Below are 26,055 nucleotides of genomic sequence, written 5' to 3' on the forward strand. Positions count from 1 at the left end.
GTTCACAGCAGCACCACGGAAGGAAGGGCGATTGGAGGTGTAGAAGGCAATTCGACTCTAGGAAAGCAATCGTGAAAACAGCCTGCAAGACACTAAGACCAATGCACAGCTTCGAACTATCACTCTTCCCCAATCATTTTCCCCCAAAACGAGACTGCGTGTAGCTCACATCACCTCATTCCCACTGGGTGTATTAGCCACCACTGTGAACATAAAAGAGGATGATGTGACGGCCAAGACAGGAGCATGGGGGGTAAGTATATCATACACAAGTGAAAGGAGGCCTTGGGGAAAGAGCAAAATACTACTATAAGAGAATTGCTGAAATGCGCTATTCTTCCAGAACTTGTGAAGTCTGCTAGATCATAAGAGCACAAAACCTGACAACAAGGTCCGACTGTCTAGCACAGGGAACTATATTCAATATCCTGTGATAAACCATAATGGCAAAGAATTTTTAAAAGAATATATACATATGTGTATAAGTGAATCATTTTGCTTACAGCAGAAATTAACACAACATTGTAAATCAACTATACTTCAATAAAAAATAAATTAATTTTAAAAAACCTGGTAAACAGAAGGTGGTAGAAAAGGGGGTAAATTTTTTTTAGAAAACTTGAAAGCAAATAATGACGGAATTGCAGACCTTAGGAGAAAGTATGAGCTCCACTGACTTCATGCTGTATAAAAGGCTGTTATATCAATAAGGTATATGTTGTACACCTTAAATTTACATGATATTATATGACAAATGTATTTTAATTAAAAAGTTATTAAATAAAAGGCTACTATCATAAACAGCCAAAATGCTCAGCTAAAGAACAGAATGATCTGATATGGGGAATTCCCTGGTGGTCCAGTGGTTAGGACTCGGCGCTTTCATTGCTATGGCCCGGGTTCAATCCCTGACCGGGGAACTCAGATCCTGAAAGCTGCACAGCGCGGCCAAATTAATTAATTAATTAATTAATTAATTAATTAAAATGACCTGATATGGTAACCACTGTGGCTCTAATAATAGCAGAAATAAAAGACCTAAATACGAGTGAAGAAAGAATCCCTGGGCTTCCCTGGTGGTGCAGTGGTTAAGAATCTGCCTGCCAATGAAGGGGGGGGACATGGGTTCAAGCCCTGGTCCCTGTGGGAAGATCCCACATGCCGCGGAGCAACTAAGCCTGTGCACCACAGCTACTGAGCTTGTGCTCTAGAGCCCTCGAGCCACAACTACTGAAGCCCGAGTGCCTAGAGCCCCTGCTCCGCAGCAAGAGAAGCCACCACAATGAGAAGCCTGTGTACCGCAATGAAGAGGAGCCCCCGCTCACCACAACTAGAGAAAGCCCGCATGCAGCAACAAAGATGCAACACAGCCAAAAATAAATAAATAAATAAAAAGAAGGAATCCTTGGAAGCAGATTTTTTTAATGACAGTGAAGACATCCTAAAAGAGTAATTTGTATATAGGTAAAACATTTTGGCTAAGAAAGGAAGCACTGTTTTGCTTAGCGAAATCTCCAGCCCACACCTTCCCATTGCTAGGGCCTACAGGGATGACTGACGTTTTGGAATATCCAGACGGAGTGATAACATACCCTTACATCATCTCCACAATGCTATGTACATTATCTCCATTGATCCATTCAACAGTCAGGTGTAGGGGCCAGGTAAGGGAATCGCCACTGTTCTTTTCACAGATGAGAAAACCAAGGTTCAGAAAGAGTGCGTGCTTCACGTGCCAAGGACGAGACCTTCTGTGATGCCTCCATTTTCTTTTGGCCACGCTGCGTGGCACACGGGATCTTATTTCCCAAACCAGGGATGGAACCCGTGCCCCCTGCATTGGAAGCGTGGAGTCTTAACCACTGGACTGCCAGGAAAGCCCTGATGCCTCCATTTTTTTGACTTATTTCCCCACCCCTCCAAGCCCTCCGCCTGGGTTAAGGAACTTACTATCTTCTCATTTAATCCTCAGAACGCTATAAGGAATGTAACATATTCCCATTGACCTCTGAGATTCAGATAACCTGAGGAACAGAACCAAGCACGCCAAGCCAGAAGGCAGCAAAGCCAGGATCTGAACTCAGTGTTTCTTGGTTCCAGAATCCTTGTCTTTTCTACACCGGGCTACACTGTCAAGTCCGACCCTCAGCTGCACGGTGGTCCACACAGGGTCAAGGGGTTCCTAGCATCTGAACACTCCACACCCTTTGGCCTCCTTGCTGATGGGACTTCTTGTGGGGTAATGATGTAAAAGGAGACCAGTAAAGCAAGGAAGAGAGCTGGGTGTCTCTTCCACTCCTTTACAATAGTGTTTACAGGAGAAGCATTGCTGAGAACATAACATCTGTTCATAACTTGCGTCGTTTTATCATAGTCTTAGGGTTCTTGGCACTAAAGCCATGTGTCATCTGCTAATTTTATTTCCTGTCTTAAAAGAGAAAACACTCCATGATGCCCATAAAGCTTTGCAGGAGTCGGGTCCATAAGCCCCAAGAAGTGCTGGGGGCAGTGGAAACTGCTCAGCCAAACACAGCAGGGGGCTTGGACACACACAGAGGATCACATATGACAATCCACTTCCACCACATTCAGGACCAAGATGAACAGAAGACAGACAGCAAAGGTAGTATCCAGAGTCTCACCCACCATGATTTTATCGACTCCAAATTTCAAGTTCCCACAATAAATTAGAATTTTGAACTTGAGTGAGGCAAGACCCAGGCAGACACAGCAGGGCAAAATGTTTTGGGAACACAAAGGAGAGAAAAGAGGGCAGTTTCTTATCACTTTAAAGAAAATGCCACTTTCACCTCTTACTTCAGAAATCAGTCTTAAGATCAGCTTAATGTACTGGGAAAATGTGAGTGACTGAAATATTTTAGAGTCTCATGAATTCAAGCGAAAGGTGAAGAGAATGTCTGGCTAATGATTTGAAGATTTCTATTTAGAAATACTATAACATAATCAAATCCAATTCTGCTTACCCCCAATTTATTTACTACAAGTTTCTGGCCCATGGAATATTAACAATAAGATAATGTGGTTATTTGTATATGTAGCCAAATATTCTACTGCCTTGTAGATTTACTTATTTCCGTTGGGTTTGAAGACTCAGTTACTGATATCCAGGATTAATTAGTAGTTATCCAGTAGTTAAAGGTTCATATTTATGTTTTTACTTTTTTGGCTTGGTATGTGGGATCTTAGTTCCCCGACCAGGGACCGAACCCTCACGGCTTGCAGTGGAAGTGCAGAGTCTTAACCACTGGACCACCAGGGAAGTCCCTAAACGTTCATATTTAAATGAATACTTGCAGAAGAAAAATGTGACCCACAATCTAAACCTCTAAAGAATACCTGTTGGGCTGCCGAAAAGTGGGGGTCAGAGGAAGCAATCCATTATATAATTTGTATTGTTTGCCTTAATGCCAAAGACCTTCATTGGAAAACAAGCAAACAAGCAAATAAAATAAATCCAGACTCTTGCAGCCTTGTTAGACAGACGGATAACCACATCGTTTCCAAGAGGGTTATAATTTCAGAGAAGTAATGACATCTGTCCTCTTAACAGTAGCAGGTATGCCGGTCTATATCCCCTTAATTAATTCATAACTCAAGAAAGGAGAAACACAGTGAAGACCTCCATCAGTTGCCTTGAGCAGGGAGGGATAAATTGGGAGACTGGGATTGACATATACACACTACTATACATAAAATAGTTAACTAATAAGAGCCTACTGTATTGTAATGACCTATATGGGAATAGAATCTAAAAAGAGTGGATATATGTATATGTATAACTGACTCACTTTGCTGTACACCTGAAACTAACACAACACTGTAAATCAACTATACTCCAATAAAAAATTAATTAAAAAATTTTTTTAAATCAGTCAAAAATAAAAGTCAGTTGCCTTGAGACTACACCTCACATCTGCTATTAATTTTTTAAAGAACCCCCAAAATCTTCTTTTCCCAAAAGTTCATCTCAATTTCATCTGGGACATCTGCCATCTCCTGTCGTAACTACCATCCTGGACATTCTTACTTCCTGGTCTTTCCAACCTCAGGCCTCACTTCCTGAAGCTACTAGTACCTGTAAGCAAATGACCTTGTCCCCAGGCTGAGCCGAACCGTCTGGAGAGTAGTCCCCATCCCGCCTGGACTGCTGTCTGCCGCGAGTCTTCCCAACAGCCACGGGGTTAACGGCTTCCAGGTGTGAGGGGTTGGGCAGCATTGTCACGTGGAGGGGATGGTGCGCGCCGAAGTCCAGGTCAACCGAGGACGTCAGGTGAGACAGGACATCGCCAGCGGCTGAGACATTTTCCGGAAATTCACTTAAGCCTCGCATTTTACGGAACATCAGCTATGCCGAATAAACGTACAAGAAAAAATGGGAAGAGGTGGTTCATTTAAATCACACAATAGGAACTTCCCTGGTGGCACAGTGGTTAAGAATCCGCCTGCCAATGCAGGGGACACGGGTTCGAGCCCTGGTCCGGGAAGATCCCACATGCCACAGAGCAACTAAGCCTGTGCGTCACAACTACTGAGCCTGCACTCTAGAGCCCGTAAGCCACAGTTACTGAGCCCGTGGGCCACAACTACCGAAGCCCATGCACCTAGAGCCCGTGCTCTGCAACAAGAGAAGCCACTGCAATGAGAAGCCCACGTACCGCAATGAAGAGTAGTCCCACCTCGCCGCAACTAGAGAAAGCCCACAGGCAGCAACGAAGACCCAACGCAGCCACAAATAAAATAAATAAATAAATAAAGATAAGCACACGCTTGTAACTGCTCGAATGCACAGAACTATTTGGAGATGTTCAGTCATATGAAGTTCCAACACTTTCAGAAGAGTCTAGCCCGATGCATATGGTAAGATACCTCTGCCTTGCAATAAGCAAAATATTTTTTCTTAAATGCACCTGTTAGTATGTATTTTCCAAAATAATTTGTATTATTCTTGTTAAAGGTAGAGAGGCAAATAAGAATTTAATCCCATTTAGTAAGGGGATGACATACACTGCTTAGCGCATAGCGCAAGTGGCATCTTAAAAACTATATTGTCCAATTCTCAAAGGACTTCTCTGCATACATTCTGTCACCTCATCTTCACAGTCTTCTATGACATAGATGTTACTACCCATTTTAAAAATGAAGAAGCTAAAAAACTAAAAACAGAGTTGATAGAGTTGCCAGAGTTGCCATATGATCCATATATCCAGAGAAAACTCTAATTCGAAAAGGTACATGCACCCCAACGTTCATTGCAGCCCTATTTACAATAGCCAATATACAGAAGCAACCTAAGCATCCATTGACAGATGAATGGATAAAGAACATATGGTGTGTGTGCACACACACACACTGGAATATTACTCAGCCGTAAAAAAGAGCAAAATAATGCCATTTGCAGCAACATGGATGGACCTAGAGATGATCATACTAAGTGAAATAAGTCAGACAGAAAAAGACAAATATCATATGATATCACTTATGTGTGGAATCTAAAAAAATGATACAGGAATTCCCTGGCAGTCCAGTCATTAGGACTCTGCTCTTTCACTGCCAAGGGCCCAGGTTCAGTCCCTGTGAACTAAGACCCTGCAAGCCACACAGCACGGCCAAAAAAAAAAAAAAGAAAAGGGAAAAAAAAATGATACAAATGAACTTATTTACAAAACAGAAAAAGACTCACAGACATAGAAAACAATCTTATGGTTACCAAAGGGGAAGGGGAGGGATAAATTAGGAGTTTGAGATTTAAAAAAAAAAAAAAAGAATGAGCAAGAGAAATTAACTAGATGGTTTAAAGGTCCTCGGCTACAAATCTGGGTCTCAAACCAAGGTATTTACCAAAAACAGCATGTTATTCTCTACTCGCCAAATGGTTTGAATGACCCAAAAGCTTCTCCAGTTCACAAAAGCTTCTTATTGCCCTATCTGCAAATAGGAGCATACAAACTCACACAGTATAGGGATGGATGTGTTTCTCACAAATATGATCATTGATAATCATTTCTGTGTCTTTCAGTAATTGTTTTGTCTGGGATATTTTAGGAATGCAATTTTTGGTTTAAGAACTTCTGCAAGGGAATTCCCTGGCAGTCCAGTGGTTAGGACTCTGTGCTTTCACTGCCGAGGGCGCAGATTCCATCCCTGGTCAGGGAACTAAGATCCCGCAAGCCGCATGGAGCGGGCCAAAAAAAAAAAAAAAAAAAAAAAAAAAAGAGAGAGAGAATTTCTGCAGGTACCTAAGCACATGTCTCCATCTGTCCATTACTTTATTCTGTCATATTCTACCTTTTCTAAGGTGTCTTTTCAAAGCTGGTTACCAGTCTCTTAGTAACAGAAACACTGAGGTATGAATAATAAAGGTAAAGCTTGGCCCCTAGACAAGACATCACATATATTTTTTCATTAAAAATTTTTTTTTAGAATTGAGGTATAGTTGATTTACAATATTATATAAATTTCAGGTGTACAACGTAGTGATTCAAAATTTTTAGAGATTATACTGTTTATAGTTATTATAAAATATTGGCTATATTCTCTGTGTTGTACAATATATCCTTGTAGCCTATTTATTTTTTACAAAGTAGTTTGTATTTCTCAATCCCCTACTGCTATACTGCCCTTCCCCCCTTCCCTCTCCCCACTGGTAACCACTAGTTTGTTCTCTTAGTGAGTCTGTTTCTTTTTTGTTATCGTCATTAGTTTGTTTTATTTTTTAGATTCCACATGTAAGTGACAACATACAGTATTTATCTTTGTGTGGCTTATTTCACTAAGCACAATACCCTGCAAGTCCATCCATGTTGTTTCAAATGGCAAATTTTCATTCTTTTTTATGGCTGAGTAGTATTCCATTGTGTGTGTGTGTGTGTGCGTGTGTGTGTATATCACATCTTCTTTATCCATTCATCTGTTGATGGACACTTAGGCTGCTTCTGTATCTTGGCTATTGTAAATAATACTGCTATGAACATTGAGGTGCATATATCTTTTCAAATTAGTGTTTTCAGTTTCTTCAGATATATACCCAGGAATGGAATTTCTGGGTCATATGGTGGTTCTATTTCTAGTTTTTTGAGGAACCTCCATACTGTTTTCTGCAGGGGCTGCACCAATTTACATTCCCACCAACAGCGTACTAGGGTTCCCCTGTGTTTTTTCTAATATTCTCAAGGATAACACATCCTTCCACAGGCTCCGTTAACTCCATCTAACTTTGAAAGGTCCTTGAACGTTTATAATTATTTTTAATCTCCCGGCCAAGAACGGTAATGAGGTTTATCCATGCGTAATGGCTACAACCTTATCAGACATTGAGTCCCTCTGATGCTCCCTGACATCGAATCTTCCGTCCTGACCCTCAAGTCTTTCGAGACTTACAGAGCAGCTGAGTTGGACAGAACAGGAACACCAAGATCCAATAACCCATAAAACCACTCACTCAGAGGGGTCTCTTGAGATAACAGTGTGTTACTAGTTTCATACAATCTATTAACTATAAGCTGCAAATAAGTGGAAGGTAAAAATGACTTTTTTGTAAGGTAAAATTGTATCAAATTGCACAGATCTTTGTGTTTGTTTGAATGATTTTTATGAAATAGGGGAAGCATGCTTCCGAAAAACAGAATTTATCTGTTTGCATCATCCATAGGAAACAAACTAAATTTTAACTTCCCTGAGTGAAGAACCTCTGTAAGTTGATACAGAAAATCAACCTAAATGCCAGGTCCAGGGACTTCACTGGTGGTTCAGTGGTTGAGACTCTGTGCTTCCACAGTAGGGGGCATGGGTTCGATCCCTGGTTGGGGACCTAAGATCCCACATTCCACATAGCACAGCCAAAAGAATAAACAAACAAAAGGAAAAAGAAGAGGGCCATCCAACAGCAACAGGTTTCATCAATTAACTAAGCTGAAGTAAGTCAGAAAGAGAAAAACAGATATCGTATATTAACACGTATACGTGAAACCTAGAAAAACGGTACAGACGAACCAGTTTGCAAGGCAGAAACAGAGACACAGATGTAGAGAACAAACGTATGGACACCAAGGGGGGAAAGTGGGAGCAGGCGGGGGGGAATGAATTGAGAGACTGGGATTGACATATATACACTAATATGTATAAAATAGATAACTGATAAGAACAAATACAAGAAAATTCAAATCAAAAAAAAGTTAACTAAGCTGTCCTCTGGACAAATGGCTCATATGCTTAGTCGGTTTTCTAAAAGCAGTTATTACCATTGGTTTTATTCTTTTACAGTCAACTGTACATGAACAGTGGAAAACACAGAAAGTCTTTTACCTCTGGAGGGAAGTGCAGAAGGCCTGTCAATAAGTTCAGCCTCCCTCTATGTGGCATCCCAATAATGACATCAGTTACCCCGCTGTAGGCCGCCGTTTTCAGCAGCTCGTAGAAAAAGCCCATCATGCTTTCAGCTCCTTCGCCTCCGTATCGCTTCACTGTGGCAAACTTGGTGGCCAAAAAGTGGTCAAGCTCCTATGGAACACCACATCAGACGCATTAGTTACAGGACAGCTAACTACTTGGGTCAAAGTCAAACACGTTTAAGAAGACCCCACACTACTTCAAGCAGCTGCAACAAGGTTCCTTCACTACAAACCGCAGAGATGCACAGAAGTCACCCACGGCCAGGCAGGAAAGCCCTGCCGAGGACACCAGACAGCAGCAGGGACGCAGAGAAAACAACCTGAGTGGTAGAAGAACTCACCCCAACAGGAATCCCCTCAGAATGCCGGGCCTTTTCCATGACTTGAGTTTTAGTACAGGGCTCTACAATAGCATTTCATCTGGGCTGCAAACTAGCCAACCACCCACATTATTGGGAACAGGTTTCTTGTCATCTTGGTACGCCCGAGTCTTGATCACAGCCCTGACAGACATTCAATCCCATTAATGTGTCTTGAGAGCCTCCTCCACATACAGTTCCTTTTTTTCTATCACTTCAGGTAATCAAAAGAGAAATAAGATCTTAAAGATTTTGCAGGCTTCTATAGAGGGAATAGACAAATACATAAAACATATTGACTCTGAGAAGAGCCAATAGTTCTGTTGTTTGGTGATCTACTTTTTTCTACTTAGAATAAAGCGGTATGTGTTACACTGCCCCTTGTGTTGAGGCCATGGGGTAAATGGGGCTACATTCAGAGAGTTCCTGTCTTAACTCCCTCTTCAATATTTATATGTCTTTGTAGAAAATGAGTCAGCCTATTTCTTTGATATTAGCTGCTACTTTTATACCTGAGATTCTAGCATTAGTTTTGACAGATGTTTTCGCTCTTCTGTGGTAAATGCCTCCTTTTTCAGTTCCTCAAACCGCTTGGCAAACCATTCTTTCTCCTCCTGGCTCTGAAGTTGGGAGGTTTCAATAGAAATCTGCCCACAGTAGATCTCGTTGAGATAGGCTACCACTTCCTCGAGAGAAGCCTCCTCCTTCCCCATGTTCAGTAATCCTATGAAATGGAATCAAAGGGATCGTTTTAAAGAATAATCAACCATGTAACTAATTATAGAACATATCAAGATCCTTATTTAAATTCAGAGCATTTCATTCCAAGTAACTTGGGTTATCTAGATTTTTCTAAAGGCAAAACTAAAAATATGATCAAAGATCATAAGGTACTAAAAGGAGAGGGAATAAAAATCTCCCTTCTCTCGAACAGAGCCATGAGGCATTATGCCAAATTTTGATTCTATAGTCATTTACTAAATTGTGAACCTACCTTTCATCTGCTTTATAGCTACAAATCATATGTACTACCTTCATCTGAAATATCTATCTACCAAAACGTTCAAGTCTTATTCATATCTATAAAGCAATGCCTATTATTGCACAGTTGGTCTTAATGTGAATTAATATTGATAGCAATGCAATATTCTAAGGTAAAAGGAAATCTCCCTGAATCTCAGCCAGAGAAAAGAAAGGTTTGTAGTACGTGATTGGCCCAGCACCAAATCAATTATCAGTCATTTGCCTAAGCCTACAATATGAATTTAAGAAACCAACATTTTCTTTATATTGTGTATGGTTTCTTACAATACACATTAGATCTTTGATACTGATTGAGCAAAGCTGTGATGATCATGGGATTGCAGACATCTCTTTAAGGTAGTGATTTCAATTCCTTTAGATTTATACCCAGACATGGAATTGCTGGATCACATGGTAGTTCTATTTTTAATTTTTTGAGGATCTTCCATACTGTTTTCCATAGTGGCTGCACCAACTTGCATTCCTACCAACAGTGCATAAGAGTTCCTTTTTCTCTACATCCTCGCCGACACTTGTATCTTTGGCTTTGTTTTTCTTTTTAATTGAAGTATAGTTGATTTACAGTGTGTTAGTTTCTGCTGTACAGCAAAGTGATTCAGTTATACACATATATACATTCTTTTTCATTTTCTTTTCCGTTATGGTTTATCGCAGGATATTGAATATAGTTCCCTGTGCTTGACAGTAGGACCGTGTTGTTTATCCATCTTTGGGGTTTTTTTTGACAACAGCCATTGTAACAGGCGTAAGGTGATAGCTCATTGTGGCTTGATTTGCATTTTCCCTGATGCTTAGTGATGCTGAGCACCTTTTCATGTATCCTTTGGCCGTTGTATATATGATTTGAATACAGAGGAAACGGGCCCTATCAGAAGACCATTCTAGAACCCCAACACTGCTCCTCCCAGACAGTGTTCGAATGTGCCCCTCACTGTCTCCTCACACCCGTGGAAGCCTCAGCTCCAGCGGGCATGTGGGTCCTTTAAGAACAGAGAAAGGAGCCCTACCTCACTGGCAGTTAACTGTCACGTGGATAGTCCATTGCTGATGGGCTTTACCTGCAGTATTAAAGGGTCCCTGCAGGGTCTGCACGAGGGCTTGGATTTCAGGCACGTTCTCCTGCAGGGCTTGGCCAGTGAAGAGTGGGTTGATTTTGGCAGCTTTATGGCCATGCTCACAATACACCATCACCAACCTGGCAAGGCCATGGTCCACTAATTCAGGGGAAAAAAACAATAGAACAATGTAGTTTAGGAAACGCCCACAAGCTGCAAAATCAGTTTTTCAAAGAAGCCTCTGTGGCCTTGGACAGCTTTAAGCACACGGCTCCCACCCACCACAGCTGCCAGTGGTTTTCAGGATTAAAAACTAACAGACTCCAGGAAAACACACTTATTTCCTTAAATTTATCTCCTGAGAGCAAAAGGCACTGAAAAATACAAAAAGGAAACAGAACTATAAGTGCACATTTGTGAAACTAATTACGCACGAGGATAGATATTAAAAGGAAACACCCCAAATTGAAAATAACTGTTAAAATGCTGAGATTATGGATAATTATAGTCCTCTTAATTATTATTTGAGATTTTTTATATCATACATTAGAAATACAGACAATTTGAACTACAAAATCAATGTTACATTTCCTTCCTTATTTTATTTCTTTTTTTAATACATTTATGTATTTTATTTTTGGCTGCATCGGGTCTGCGTTGCTGTGCGCGGGCTTTCTCTAGTTGCGGCGAGCGGGGTCTACTCTTCGTTGGGGTGCGCGGGCTTCTCACTTCCATGGCTTCTCTTGTTGCAGAGCACGGGCGCTAGGTGCGCGGGCTTCAGTAGTTGTGGCAGGCGGGCTCAGTAGTTGCGGCTCGCAGGCTCAGTAGTTGTGGCGTACAGGCTTAGTTGCTCTGCGGCATGTGGGAACTTCCCGGACCAGGGCTAGAACCCGTGTCCCCTGCATTGGCAGGCGGATTCTTAACCAGTGCACTACCAGGGAAGTCCCAGCCTTCCTTATTTCTTAAAGACCCCAGGTACATACACTCATGAAACCGTACAGTAGGAAAAGACCTTAGAAATTATCTTGTTACCCCAATAATGAAAAAAAATTTTAAATCCCGTTTGTACAGGCTTAAATGAGTTATTCCCCAGTCTCTACTCAAGGGGGAATCATTATCTTTCAATGAATCCAATTCTATCTTAGATGATTTTATATTGAGCCAGAAGCTGCTTTTCTTCCCTTTCCCACAGGAAAGCCCTTCTAAAATTTGGAAGAAAATCCTTCAAGCCCACAGTCGATTAACCCTCAAGGTCGTATTATACAAATCAAGCACAAATCTCTGAAGATGAGCAAATCCACTATGAAGGGCACACATTTTCTGTACATTACAAAATTTGCATTTTTATTTTCAGAACCCAAAGAAAATTGTTAGCGTATTTTGAAATACTTAATGACCGTTTTATGAATGTGTGTTGCCATACAATGATTTCAGAGCTACATGTTTATGTGCTGGGGTTTGTACTCAGCGTACTGCACAGCGTATCTCTTGTCACAGGCTTAGAGGAAAGAACTGAGGTGTGTTGAACATGCAGTCAATATTCATACGAATATGTAGGATGTGTTGGCACAAATCCAGCAGTTAAGGGGATCCACACTATGTCTAATAAACTCATCAAACAATCCCAGTAAATGAACTGATTTCAAGCTGGAGGAGTCATATATAATTTTGCTATAGTCTCTATTCTGGTTATGAAGTAGGACACTTTCATATTTCTGGCTAAAATATAGACAGATATATCTGTCTAAAGCATTGTCCCTGTTGGCCACTCCTCCTTAAAGACAGTTGCTTCCCTGGGCTCCCTGGCATTGCAAGATCCTGGGTTTCCTCCTAACTCGCTGGCTACTCAACCTCAATCACTTTTGCTGGGCGAGAAGGGGGTTAGGGGATCCTCCTCTTTGTCCACCTCTAAAATATTGGTTCTCCCCAGGTCTGCCCAGGGTCTTCTTCTCAATCTACTTTCTCTCTAGGTGATCTCATCCACAACTTCCAATATCATCTGCAAAACTACATCCTTAGTGGGGTAAGTCCAATGGTAAATATATAGGGTTATCATCACCATTCTCACCACAATCTACTAGCCCTCTTTTTTTTAATGCTTTATTTTTTATAAACTTTTGGCCATGCCACACAGCACGTGGGATCTTAGTTCCCTGACCAGGGACTGAACCTACGCCCCCTGCAATGGAAGCGCGGAGTCTTAACCACTGGACCACCAGGGAAGTCTTCTATGAGCTCTCTTTTGAAAACATTCTCTTTAGTGAACCACATCAGCTCAGGGATCACTGCTTCAATTTCTAACTGAAATTTCTAACTGAAAAGCCAAGTTTTTAATGATACTCTAGAACACTGATGGGGGAGTTGGGACAAAAGGATGCTGCTCACGCCAAAGAACATGTGGCACCTACTATTCTGGAAGAGCCAGAGAGAGAGGACTATTCCCCTCCCACCTTGGGGCACATCCTCCACCCATCCTGACCATCTATTTTCTCTCAGACCCTCATTTCACTGCTCTGGTTTCTTCTACCAGACCCAGTCCCATATCTCTTCCCTCTCTGTCTCTCAGATCCTTCCATTATGACCTCTGGAATTCTGTTCCATGCTTAACAGATCTCCCTACCTTCTTCACCTCTTCCCTAAACAATTGCTTATACTCCTGTCGTCACGGGAATCTGCTTTCCCCTGAGGACACCAGTGGAAGGTGAAGTTACTCATCACCCACACACACATCCCTCCAGTACTGAAGGTGGAGTCAATGCCTCCGCATTCCTCACTGACATTTCCCTGTAGTTAGTCCTCTAACTCTCTACAAACCCCTGGTCCTCTGAGGGACATGCCACAGTGTTGATAACTAATCCCCACTGGCCAAAAGTCATCACACGATAATGCTGTAGGAGAATGTTTACCGGAAAAGCGTCAGTTTGTTTAGATGAAAAAAGACTAAAAGACACTATATATATAGCATAAGCCTGATTTTTGTTAAAATGTGTGTATAATATATATTTCATTATATAGTATATCTAGCATATTAGTATCTACATGCTTCATATATGTCTCTGCATTTGCATGTATATATTCCACATATATAAAGGAAATAGACCAAAAACTTAGTGATGATCCTATGTCAAAATTCCTAATTTTGGGACTTCCCTGGTGGCGCAGTGGTTAAGAATCCGCCTGCCAATACAGGGGACATGGGTTTGAGCCCTGGTCCGGGAAGATCCCACATGCCGCAGAGCAACTAAGCCCGTGCGGCACAACTACTGAGCCTGTGCTCTAGAGCCCTCGAGCCACAACTACTGAAGCTCTTAAGCCTAGAGCCCATACTCCACAGCAAGAGAAGCCACTGCAATGAGAAGCCCGTGCACCACAACAAAGAGTAGCCCCGGCTCGCCGCAGCTAGAGAGAAAGCCCACACACAGCAACGCAGACCCAACGCAGCCAAAAAAAAAAAAAAAAAAAAAAAATTCCAGATTTTTTTCTTGCTTACCATAGTTTCTAAGTTTTCTGTAATGAACATGCCCAGTAGAGCTCTTTATTTATTTATTTATTTTTGGCCACGCCATGAGGCTTATGGGATCTTAGTTCCCCAACCAGGAATCAAACCCAGGCCCAAGGCAGTGAAAGCACCCAGTCCTAATCTCTGGACCTCCAGGAAATTCCCAGAGCTCTTTAAATTGTATCCATTTAACTGAGTTAAATACACCCTGAAAGCTTCTGATGATCAGATTCTCTCCACTGTCCTCACCAGTTGACTATATGCTTGTAAGAGTAAATTATATTTGTTCCTAAGGCTGTTGCTATGGGGAAAAGTAAACATTAGGGGAGACATTATAAAAATCTAGGAGATTCCGCATTCAGATTGCTTTCATAAGTGCTCTTCACTTTAAAGATTTGCATATACAAAACCAAAAATAAACATACTTGAGTTAAAATACGTAAAGCATCTCTCATTTCATTGTGATAATCCTTGATTTAATGATTTTTTGTTAAATTAACTGACCAAGTTTCAGTGTCAAATGCATTGGATAAAATTGCTTCAGCTGGATTACTTTAATGAAATTAAAAGATTTAAATGGATGTGATCACAGCAATAGAATACATATCTTCTTCACAAAAAAACTCCCTGTTACTGTATAAATCAAAGGATTACTGTAAGAGAAAAATGAATCCCTTCACCTGAGGCATAATACTGACCAAATGACTCAGTGCTCACGGTATCTATGAAAGTTCAGAGGAATTTAATTGGATGTTTAAATTCCTAAGAAGCCAGAGAGAATAGGGCAAACGACAGTAGCAGATATATACGCTCTTCTTCCAAATAAAATGGAAAATACTGAGGCGTGCTTCTGACTCAGGAGAATGGCACATAGTAGATGCTCAAGAGATATTTGTTATTACTTGAATGAATGAAGTCCTGAAATTCACTGTGTTGTAATGGCATCACAGAACCCTCCTGATCAAAGGTTTCCAGAGCCCTCAAACATGCCGTACGAGGGCTGCAGTGGATCCCTCCTGATCACTTTGGGTCCTTCTCTTCTGAGAACTGTACCCTCCCATCCCAGAGGGTGGGTTCCAGGGCCATGTCTTTATTGCTCCACTTTGCCTCCCAAAGAGTCAATGGATTCCAAAGACACCTGAGTCAAGGTGGGTGAGATTCAATCTTCCCAGAATTTGAGACTTGGAATTAAGAGATATGAGAAGAGTGAGCGTGAGACTGCTATCCTTAGAAAAGCCTGCTTGCAAGGTTTATGCTCTTGGTTGCTGCCTGGGAACCTGAATTTCAGGAATGGCCTCACCTGTCCCTAACTGATAAGGGTGATCCACTGTGCCTCGACTGTTTGAGAGAACAAGGTAGTTTAGGCTGAACACCTGCTTTCCTTCTTGGAGTCTGGGATTTTGGCACATGCAGAGGGTGCTTATACGAACCTCTCCCAATAAAAACCCTGGGTGCTGAGTCTCTAATAGGATTCCCTGTGCAGGAACATTGCACACATGTTGCTGTGTTTCTTGAAGAGGAGTGCATTCCGTGTGACGCCTCATGGGAGAACGCAGAAGGAAGCCTGCACAAAGGTCCTCCAGACTCTTCCTGTGCCTTTTCCATTATGGTCCCGCTGTGCGTCCTTATCACATCACTGCAATAAACCTTAGCCATGAGTACAACTATAGACTGAGTGCCATGAGTCCCTTCTGGAGAATCTCTAAATGTGGGGTCGTCTTGAGAACCCCCAACACATAATGGGTGACACAGGAGCTAAGTACCTTAACAGCTGTGCCTTATTGGGCCACACACAGCCTCTGCCAATATTCCCAGAGTTAGCTTTGGTTCACTCCCTTCTTGATTACTTGAAACGTTTTTCAGCTCTCGAAGATACCCTTGTACCCTTCAAATAAAGTCCCCTCTTTGCTTAAGCTAGCCAGAGTTGGTTTCTGCTGCTTGTGACCAAAAGAACCTTAGCTAAAACAAGAGTAAAAAAACATTTTGAGGGACTTCCCTGGCGGTCCAGTGGTTAAGACTCTGTGCTTACAATGCAGGGGGTGCAGGTTCAATCCCTGGTCAGGGAACTAAGATCCCATGTGCCGTGCAGCCAAAACAAACAAACAAACAAAAAACATTATGATAGGGATATCTCCATCACTTTATTCTCTGCTATAAGCAAACACGGTGGGGGCACTGGATAGTGTTGAATAGTATTTTATTTTCAGAAAGAAATGTGTTCATATTAGCCAGCATAAAGTACACTGACAGAAAACCTAAACTAAACTTAGTACTTCAACTGTAAGTCAGTACAGTTCTCTTTCATCATCTGGTCATAAACAGCCTCCCCCCAAAGTATCTAGATCCAATCCACAGTCTCTTTGCATTCAAGTCAGCATATGCTTAGAGCAAGTGGGAACATTGGCTATCTATAAAAACACTGAAGACTCCAAGAAAGAGAACTCCATACTTGGAGTCCCATAAGCCCTATTTTTTTTTTTTTTTTTTTTTTTTTGGCCGCGCCGTGCGGCATGTGGGATCTTAGTTCCCTGACCAGGGACTGAAACCACGTCCCTTGCAATGGAAGCATGCAGTCTTAACTACTGGACCGCCAGGGAAGTCCCCTCTTAGGCCCTATTAAAATGAGACGGGGACTTCCCTGGTGGCACAGTGGTTAAGAACCCAACTGCCAATGCAGGGGACACGGGTTCGATCCCTGGTCCTGGAAGATCCCACATGCCGAGGAACAACTAAGCCCGTGCTCCCCAATTACTGAGCCTGCGCTCTAGAGCCCACGAGCCACAACTACTGAGCCTGCACATCACAGCTACTGAAGCCCGCGCGCCCTAGAGCCCGTGCTCCACAACAAGAGAAACCACTGCAATGAGAAGCCCACACGCCGCAACTAGAGAAAGCCCGCGCACAGCAACAAAGACCCAATGTAGCCAAATACATAAATAAATAAATAAACAACAGAAATTTATAGAAAAAAAGAGACAGCTGCCACCAGCTTCAACTTAGGAACTTCATAGATAACCATATCAAAAGGCAAGACTTGGTACCAGAATACTATTATTATGAATTCTGTACAACAAACTCATACCTAGGCCGTGCAGCTGAGTTCATTTTACATCCTATCTTCTCTTCCCATCTCAAACATGATATCTTTATAAGCTAAATTAATTTTGCCACATAGTTCTTTCTTGCAAAAAACCAAACTTTAAATAGAAAACTTGTTATGGTCCTTTCCTTTTTTTTTTTGAGATTCCTTTCTTAAATCATTGCCGAGATAGGTAAGCAACAGTCACAGATTGATAATAAATGATAGTGACCATTTATTGAGTACTAACTTGTGCTACACATTGTGTTGGACTTTTCACATACGTCGTCTTATCTAATCCTGTAACAGCCCTGAAATAGGTGCCCTTATCTGCAGAAGAGTTAACTGAGGCCCAAACATGTTAAGTGACTTGCAGAAGGTGACACTGGTAATGAAGAAGCTGGAATTTGAACTATGTGTACTCAGGTGTGCTTGATTTTAATCCAGTGTTTTACCCACTATACCATAACAAAAATTGAAAGGGAAAGTCCAGGGCCTACAGCAAACAGGATGAGATAACTAGAAGTCATTGAAACATTTAAAAAATCATCTAAGTTTTTTTGAAAATCTCTAATGCAATAAGATTTTCCCCAACTGTTTTTCCTATACCTCCAGTAAAGGCTTCTATTATTTCTTTCCTCTTCTTTTTTTTTTTTTTTTTTTTTTGTCCGCACCATGCTGCTTGTGAGATCTTAGTTCCCCGACCCGGGACCGAACCCAGGCCCCAGCAGTGAAAGTGCCGAGTCCTAACAACTGGACTGCCAGGGAATTCCCAAGGCTCCTATTATTTCTAATATGCAACATACCTGCAACTTCACTTCAACTACTAAAGCTGATCACCAAGGTCAGTAACCACTAAGCACCGTTTGGAATCTTACAGCTCCCATCTCCTAATGGTCTCTAAATTCTGCCATTTTTTAATAACCCAAATCCTTCATAATGAAATTCATGCCTATGAATCACTGGTCCTAAGCTGTTGCATTTCTATATACTAACAACGAACTATCAGAAAGCGCAATTAAGGAAACCACCCCATTTCGTGCCATACCAAAAAGAATAAAATACCTAGGAATAAATCTACCTAAGGAGGTAAAAGACATCTACTCAGAAAAGTATAAGACACTGATGAAAGAAATGGAAGATGACACAAACAGATGGAAAGATATACCATGGCCTTGGACTGGAAGAATTAATATTGTTAAAATGACCATACTTCCCAGGACAATCTACAGATTCAGTGCCATTCCTATCAAAATACCAATGGCTTTTTTCACAGAACTAGAACAAATAATTCTAAAATGTATATGGAAACCCACCTCCATTTTAAATTAGGATTGTTGATAAATAAATTCAAGTTTACTTGGAAGTTGAGGTATACAGAGGTTAAAGTACAAGCTGTTTTACTAATAGCCAGCTACAAAGGACACTTATCACGGGTCAAATTTTAACTAGTGAAACCGCTGCCATCCAAAAAGGTTACTACAAGCAAATCCAATATCTCTTCAAAGCCTTACTACAGTGAAAATCTTAGTAAATGAGGTAGTCATCCTATGCAGGCATTGATATTTGGCCAAGATAAACATATTAAGAAAGAAGGCTGATGAAGGTCAAAGAGGAGGAGGGAGGTACCGTAACTTTGACCATACCTCCTCCCATTTCTCTATGTCACCTTGGATGTGGGAGGATGTCTTGTGCCCATTTTCAGTAGGGTTTGTCCTTTGATTCATTTTGCCAATACCAAAAGTTAATGTACATGATCCATCCCACTAACTCAGTCATTCCTCTCAACAAAGATGGTACCTTTTAGGACAACTGGTAGGCATTATGAAAAAGACTAAAGCTGGGACTTAGCTGGCAGTCCAGTGCTTCAGACTCTGTGCTCCCAATGCAGTGGGCACCTCCCAATGCAGGGGGCATGGGTTTGATCCTTGGTCAGGGAACTAAGATCCTGCATGCCGCACAGCGAGGCCGAAAAAAAAAAAGACTAGGGCTTCCCTGGTGGCGCAGTGGTTGAGAGTCTGCCTGCCGATGCAGAGGACATGAGTTCGTGCCCCAGTCTGGGAAGATCCCACGTGCCGCGGAGCAGCTAGGCCCATGAGCCATGGCCGCTGAGCCTGCGTGTCCGGAGCCTGTGCTCCGCAACAGGAGAGGCCACAGCAGTGAGAGGCCCGTGTACCGCAAAAAAAAAAAAAAAAAAGACTAAAGCCAATTAAACTGTGTCCTTGGCCTCATCAGCCTCCTAAAATTAATAGAACAGACCATAAGCACACAGTTAAACAGAATTTAAGGAAAAACCCAATGAATCTTAATTGTCTTCATCAGCAAAAAAAAAGTTATTCCTTCTTCTAGAACATGGTAATACAGTATATTACCCTATATATAAAGTGTTTCTTTTCTTAGTTCTTGGTGTTACGGTTGTACATGCAAAATTCAAATGTACTAAATGTCACAAAGAAATTGCATATACAGAACCCTATTTCCACTTCTTAGTAGGAATCAATCATTGAATAAGTATTTAGTTAAGTGTAGAGCTGAAAGGAATATAAGACAAGGTCTTTACTAGGCAGGATCTTACAATGTAAATGAGAAGATAATCCCCGCACAAAACTGCACACAATTAGAAAAAGTTTAATACAGTCCAAGGGGTGGGCCCCATACTGAGAGTTAAGGGAATTCAGATTAGGATAGCCTGGAGTTGTCTGGAAAGATGTCACGGAGGACTTGGGAATGGAGCTGGACTGTGGAGAGTGAGTAAGAAGTGGAAAGGCACAGAGTGAAGAAGAGATTTGGAAAGTGGGGGAATTTATGTTGGAAAGAGGTAAGAAAGAATTAGAACAGGTCAAGAAACATGAAGGGCATTGAGTAGCAACCTAAAGAACCTGGATTTTATTTTGAGAGGCCAAGTAGAGCCTTTGGAGACCTGAGTAAGAAAGTGACTCAGTTAAACCAGTGTTTTAGAAAGACTGGACTAAGCTGGAAGGGAACTAGGCTATAAATTATAATACCAGCTAGGCTAGCAGTTTTACCTCTTTGAAGTCATGGATCTCTTTGAGAATGTGATGAAAGCTATGGGCCCTCGGCCTAGAAAACAGACACACACACAGAGTTGTGCAAAGTACACAGACCCCCTGAAACCTTCTCATAGGGATCCATGGACCCAGGTTAAGAACCCTTGAATTCAACTTTTCTTTGGTAGCAGGCCAGAATTAAACACCTAGACTAGGAAAATAGTGAAAATTTTCACTAGTGAAAATATGAAGAAAGCAAGGCTTTGAGAAATAGAGTGCTCAAAATGTGACAGGAAGTACAAGGTGAAAAAGTTGCTTGCCCCAGATTTTTAAAGTACATCTGTAGCAGAGACTATTATAACTCCCAACATCCATTTTCCCTTCTCTTTTATGGTAACAGATAGTTGAGTATATGACCACCCAGAATAAGGATACCCTTTCCGGCCTTCCCTGCAGCCAGGGTGGCCATATGACTATGTTCTGGCCAATGAGAGGATAGTAGAAGTGATGTTTCAACTTCTGGGTCTTACCCTTAAAGGGATGGTGTTCTCTTCCCCTCCCCCTTTTCCTCCCTCTTGCTAGCCAGTATGTGGCTATAGTGGTGAGCGATCCTGGACCAGAGTTGAAAGCAACACCCACAGGGTGGCAAAGAAACAACGTAGAAGAAACTTGAACCTCTACAGCTTTGCAGAGCAGAGCTGTCATACCCGCTCAGACTTCTACTTACTTTATTCAACCCACTGTTATTCCAGGTCTCTGGCACAGCCCCTGAACACATCCTACCCAATATTGAATGTGCTACCGGAGGTGGGTTGCTGCCATAACATAACCTAAAATGTATATGACACTGGCTTAGCAGTCAGGTGGTGGGTACCGAGGACCCAGGTATTTCAGACTAGAAAGCTGAAGCAGTGTTATGTTATCTGACAAAACATTTGGTAAAACTGTCACTTGTGATATCTTGAAAGGCAGGCTGCATGCCCATGGAGCCTGTAGCTCAGTAGTCTGTGTTCATTGTTTCTCGTCACTTTCAGGAAAGCCCCAGAAGAAAGGTGAGGTCAAGGAGGAGCTAGTTCATCAGCAAGAAGAGATGGAGGGAAATTCACTCCACTACTGCGAGGTTTTCTCCATCTGTCTCCATCTGTGGCCTCAGTACCTAGAGGGCAGACCCAGCCAAGGTTGGAAGAGTAGAAGCAATTAGTAAAGGTAGTTCTGAACAGGCTGTCTTAGCCGGAGATAGGAGAAAAGATGAAACCCCTTTTTAAGTACCTTCTAGTAAGCATTATCTGTTAGACGATGAAAGCCAGCTGAGCCTTCAGTATCACACAAAGGGTTTTGCCTTCCCACTACAGCATATTAGTTGAGATGGTCTCAAAATAAACACCATTAAATTTAGGGAGTCGAGTGGGTAAAAGCAGTAAATAAAAGACCAGGGTTTTCAGGCTTAAAAACTAGGCCCGGATGAGCTTTTTGACTGTGGGCAACTTGCTCGTGGAATGACTAGAAACAAAAAGCCAAAAAGCAAAAAGCAAAAAGACTGCAGTCCTAGGAATTTTATTTAAGAAACTGAACTGCTGGGCTTCCCTGGTGGTGCAGTGGTTAAGAATCCGCCTGCCAATGCAGGGGACACGGGTTCGAGCCCTGGTCTGGGAAGATCCCACATGCCGTGGAGCAACTAAGCCCACGCGCCACAACTACTGAGCCTGCGCTCTAGAGCCCGTGAGCCACAACTACCGAAGCCCGTGCACCTAGAGCCCGTGCTCCACAACAAGAGAAGCCACCGCAATGAGAAGACCACGTACCACAACGAAGAGTAGCCCCCGCTCACCGCAACTAGAGAAGGTCCACGCGCAGCAACGAAGACCCAATGCAACCAAAAATAAATAAATAAAATAAATAAAATTTTTAAAAACCTGAACTGCCAAAGAAATTCCAACTCCAAATCTCAAAAAATGGTACAAATGAGCTTATTTACAAAACAGAAATAGAGTCAGAGATGTAGAAAACAAACCTAGGGTTACCAAGGGGGAAATGGGGTGGGGCAGGATAAATTGGGAGATTGGAATTGACATATATACACTACTATATATAAAATAGATAACTAATAAGAACCTGCTATACAGCACAGGGAACTCTACTCAATACTCTGTAGTGACCTATATGGGAAAAGAATCTAAACAAGAGTGGATATATGTGTATGTATAACTGATCCACTTTGCTGTACAGCAGAAAGTAACACAACATTGTAAATCAACCACACTCCAATAAAAATTAATTTAAAAAATAAAAATAAATAAAATAAAAAACTGAACTGCCAAAGAAATCCCAACTCTGGCCAGAAAAAAAAAATCTGTAATTGATGACTACCTAAAGTAACTCTCAGGCTCCTAACTTTATCAAAATAAAGTAGACCATGAAAGGTGTGCAGCCCCCAAGGAGGGCACACTCCCCAATGCCCTCGGAAGATACAGGTTAAAGAAGAACCCATAAGGCAAGACCAGGGGAAGGGACGGGGACAGAGCTGAGGGGCCAGATAATCTAGTGAACTTACCACTCAGCCACATCAAGGGGCTTTATCATTCCTACCTATCATACCTATCAACAGGACTTGATAACTGGTCTGAACCAGTGGCTGCTACAGATTCCTCATTCTTTCCTTTTGTGGATGGGAGTTGCCTTTGTACATCGCATGTGTATATATTCAGGATGGATGGCAGTTCATAAAATTCCAGACTCCAAGGAGCCACAGCCAGACCTGCTGGAGAGGACTGCACATTCTCCAGAGATAATGGACTTTGAGCTGGATTAAGGAATTGAATGGAGGAGGGAGGAAGTGAGTACATTCTATGTGTGGGAAGAAAAGCTTAGGATATTTGAATGGCCAAGGGGCCGAGCGTGGTGATTACTAATTATTTTCCGACATCTATTTTCCTCTTCTCTCTCAAAATAATTTTTAATTGGAAGGTAGCCACCCTGAGTAAAGACTATGCTTTCCAGTCTCCCTTGCAGGTATGTATAGACGTGTGACCAAGCTCTGTGGACGTGAGCTATATGCAATCTCCTTCCCCATTCTCCCACACAGCCTAGTAGGAGTAGTATCTATAAAAAGAGTTTTTACAAAATGATGTGATAAGTTCTGAAACAGAAAAAAAGAAAGAACTGTCACAGATCTACATGGAATGATAATTTTGAAGAAAGTTACAAAATGGCCCACTTGCCTTTAAGTTTTATTCAGGGTATTAAAAAAAAGATATAAGGAAAAAATTCCTTAAGTCAGATCCCACAACTGCAACAAACAACTAGTTCTCAGTGTTGATTTTACTCTATCCTCTCAGTACAACACAATATTGTACCCTTAGCCTGCAGTTCTAACTCCATACTGAACTTTCAAAGTTCACCAAGGATCCCACAATACAGCAAGTTCATTGCTAGGAGGGGTGGGGAGGCATAAGTTGGTGATGAGGGAAGAGAGAAGATTATATACAGATAAAATCAACTCCAGAGATATTCTTTCAAACCACACCAGCCCAAAGCTCCCTAGATGATTTGGATACAGTCTTGCCATTGAGAACCACCAGCCCAGACTTTTCCCAGGCAAAGATTAATTCTCGACTGCCAGGCTGTTAAAAGGAATCAAACAGAGACCCAGCAGTGAGGGAAAACCTCAAATAAGATCACAATAATTGCACACTGAGCACACACTAGTAAGTTCTTAATTGAAGAAGAGACTGTCAAATACATCTTACACATACATCCCTTATGACTATAACAGTGTTTGGCCACAGTGGCCACGGACGTCCTGCTAGAGAATCACCTAGAGTGACATAAAAATACAAATTCCTGAACCTCATCTCAGGCCACTGAATGAGAACTAGGCTGGGGTTTGGGGGAGGGGAGAGGGAGGCTGGCCTGGGAGCTAGCATTTTAACATCATGCAGAGGGATCTGAATGCACGCTTCAGTTTGAGGGCAATTGGCATGTAAAATTCTGGGCACTCAATTTGCCAAGTGAAATAAGATACCTATAGTCTTACTCTCAAGGGATTAGCAATCCCTTAGCAATCTCAAGGGATTAGCAATCTAGCTGGCCAAAATCCTGTCCCTAAAGAAACCCGCTAGACTCAAGAAGGAGAATCAGTTTTATTCTAAATGTCCCCTGAGATCAAAAGCAAAATATCGAGGTTCCAGTGTGTGATGTACTGCTCAAAGGTCAGGTGCTTAGATGATGAAGGGGCTCCTAATTGTTAATCCAATAACTGGATCAAAGATGCCAAATGACCTTCCTCTAATAATCGATCTGTGTTCATCTTCTATTCTGTGAGGATGAATAAAGATACAATAACTTTGGAGCATACACCAAATACTCCAAATTAGTCTCTAGCATATGAGGATGCAACAGAGCTTCCAAAAACTGATATTCGTGTCTCCTAGATACATTAAAACCTGAGTAACACGTTTCTAAATTCAGCAAAGAGTTCTAAACTCTGAAATTAAAGAGGCTACACAGAGGAGACAAATGGATAATAAATACCATGCTGTGGTCCAAGACCATCTACTAACTGCCCTCTTCACCCTAGTCACAGTCGCGATCCCCACACATCCCGGCTTACACCACCTTTGGAGACGGCCCTGGAAATGTATCCTTGGGTGAACTCCAGGAGCTGGGATATCTTAGAACTTTTCTTTTCCTGCAGCCCCGACTCCGCAAAGAGCTAAGTTCTTACACGTTTTACGACCAAGGAATGGAAAAGACAAGAGCTCACAAAACCATTCTGTGACCCCGACCCTGTCCACCTCTGCTCCCTCGCCTCACCTTCCTCCCCACACTCCTACTCGCACACTGAGGCCCCTAGAAGCCCCAACTATCAAAAGCACCCCACCCCAGGACAGGCAGGAAGGCCCCCTGCCTCCCCAGGCCCCACGCCCACCGCCCGGGCCCAATCCCTGACCTGGGGGGCGCGCCAGGCCGCCCTGGGGCTCCCGGCTCTCGGGCTTCCTCGGCGGGTAGCCGTAGACACCCCTCTCTGTCTGGTAGCCGCGCCGGAGGAGGAGCGGAGGGGCCCGGCCGAGGCCCAGTCTTGCTGCTGCCACAGTGGCCAAGGCCATGTCCCGCCAGGCCCCCCGGGCCCAGAGACTTCTGCGGGAGATCTAGGGGTCGCGTCCACAGGGAGGTAGCTCCTGGAACCCACCGCTTGGGAGGCGAGAGGAGGGAGGGGGTAGGTGAGGGAAAGCCCCGCCTTCGAGACAACGCCCCCAGTCCTGATTGGCCAGGACCGGCCCTCGGAGCCAATCTAGATCAGCGGCCTTCAAAGCGAAGCCGCGCCCCGGGATCCGCTGGGACTCGCGCGGTCCTAGAGGCTGAGGATAGCGCTGGATTTGGGAAAGTGGGGAGTGTTGAGCAGAGCGTTACCGGCTTTCTGGTATAAACCTTGATATACCTGTATATGCTGCGGTCTCCCACCAGGAGTGATCACCCACCACCCCTCTCCTGGAAGCCCCAGAGCACATCCTCACACACACGATGCAGTCTCCTACAGAAAGGAAAAATTAGCGACAGGGTGCATGAAAAGTGGCTGGTACTCAAACCAAGGGACTTGGCTTGAA

General features: G+C 42.6%; 1 protein-coding gene across 2 annotated transcripts in view; it reads right to left on the minus strand.

Annotated features, from left to right (window-relative positions):
• DHTKD1 (dehydrogenase E1 and transketolase domain containing 1) overlaps window positions 1-25,648 on the minus strand; it is a 48,519-nt gene extending 22,871 nt beyond the window's left edge. The window contains exons 1-5 of one of the 2 annotated variants that reach the window (XM_081226995.1): window positions 25,401-25,648; window positions 10,870-11,025; window positions 9,280-9,491; window positions 8,323-8,517; window positions 4,097-4,366 (exon numbers count right to left, since the gene is read on the minus strand). In XM_081226995.1, coding sequence (XP_081083121.1) covers window positions 4,097-4,366; window positions 8,323-8,517; window positions 9,280-9,491; window positions 10,870-11,025; window positions 25,401-25,557 — 990 coding nt within the window. In that variant the 5' untranslated portion in view covers window positions 25,558-25,648. The remainder of the gene's footprint in view (window positions 1-4,096; window positions 4,367-8,322; window positions 8,518-9,279; window positions 9,492-10,869; window positions 11,026-25,400) is intronic. The other variant, XM_081226996.1, reaches the window with a different exon arrangement.
• Window positions 25,649-26,055: the final 407 nt, after the last annotated feature.

The sequence above is a fragment of the Mesoplodon bidens genome (genome assembly GCF_964165515.1).
Source record: "Mesoplodon bidens genome assembly, chromosome: 3".
Taxonomy (NCBI): domain Eukaryota; kingdom Metazoa; phylum Chordata; class Mammalia; order Artiodactyla; family Ziphiidae; genus Mesoplodon; species Mesoplodon bidens.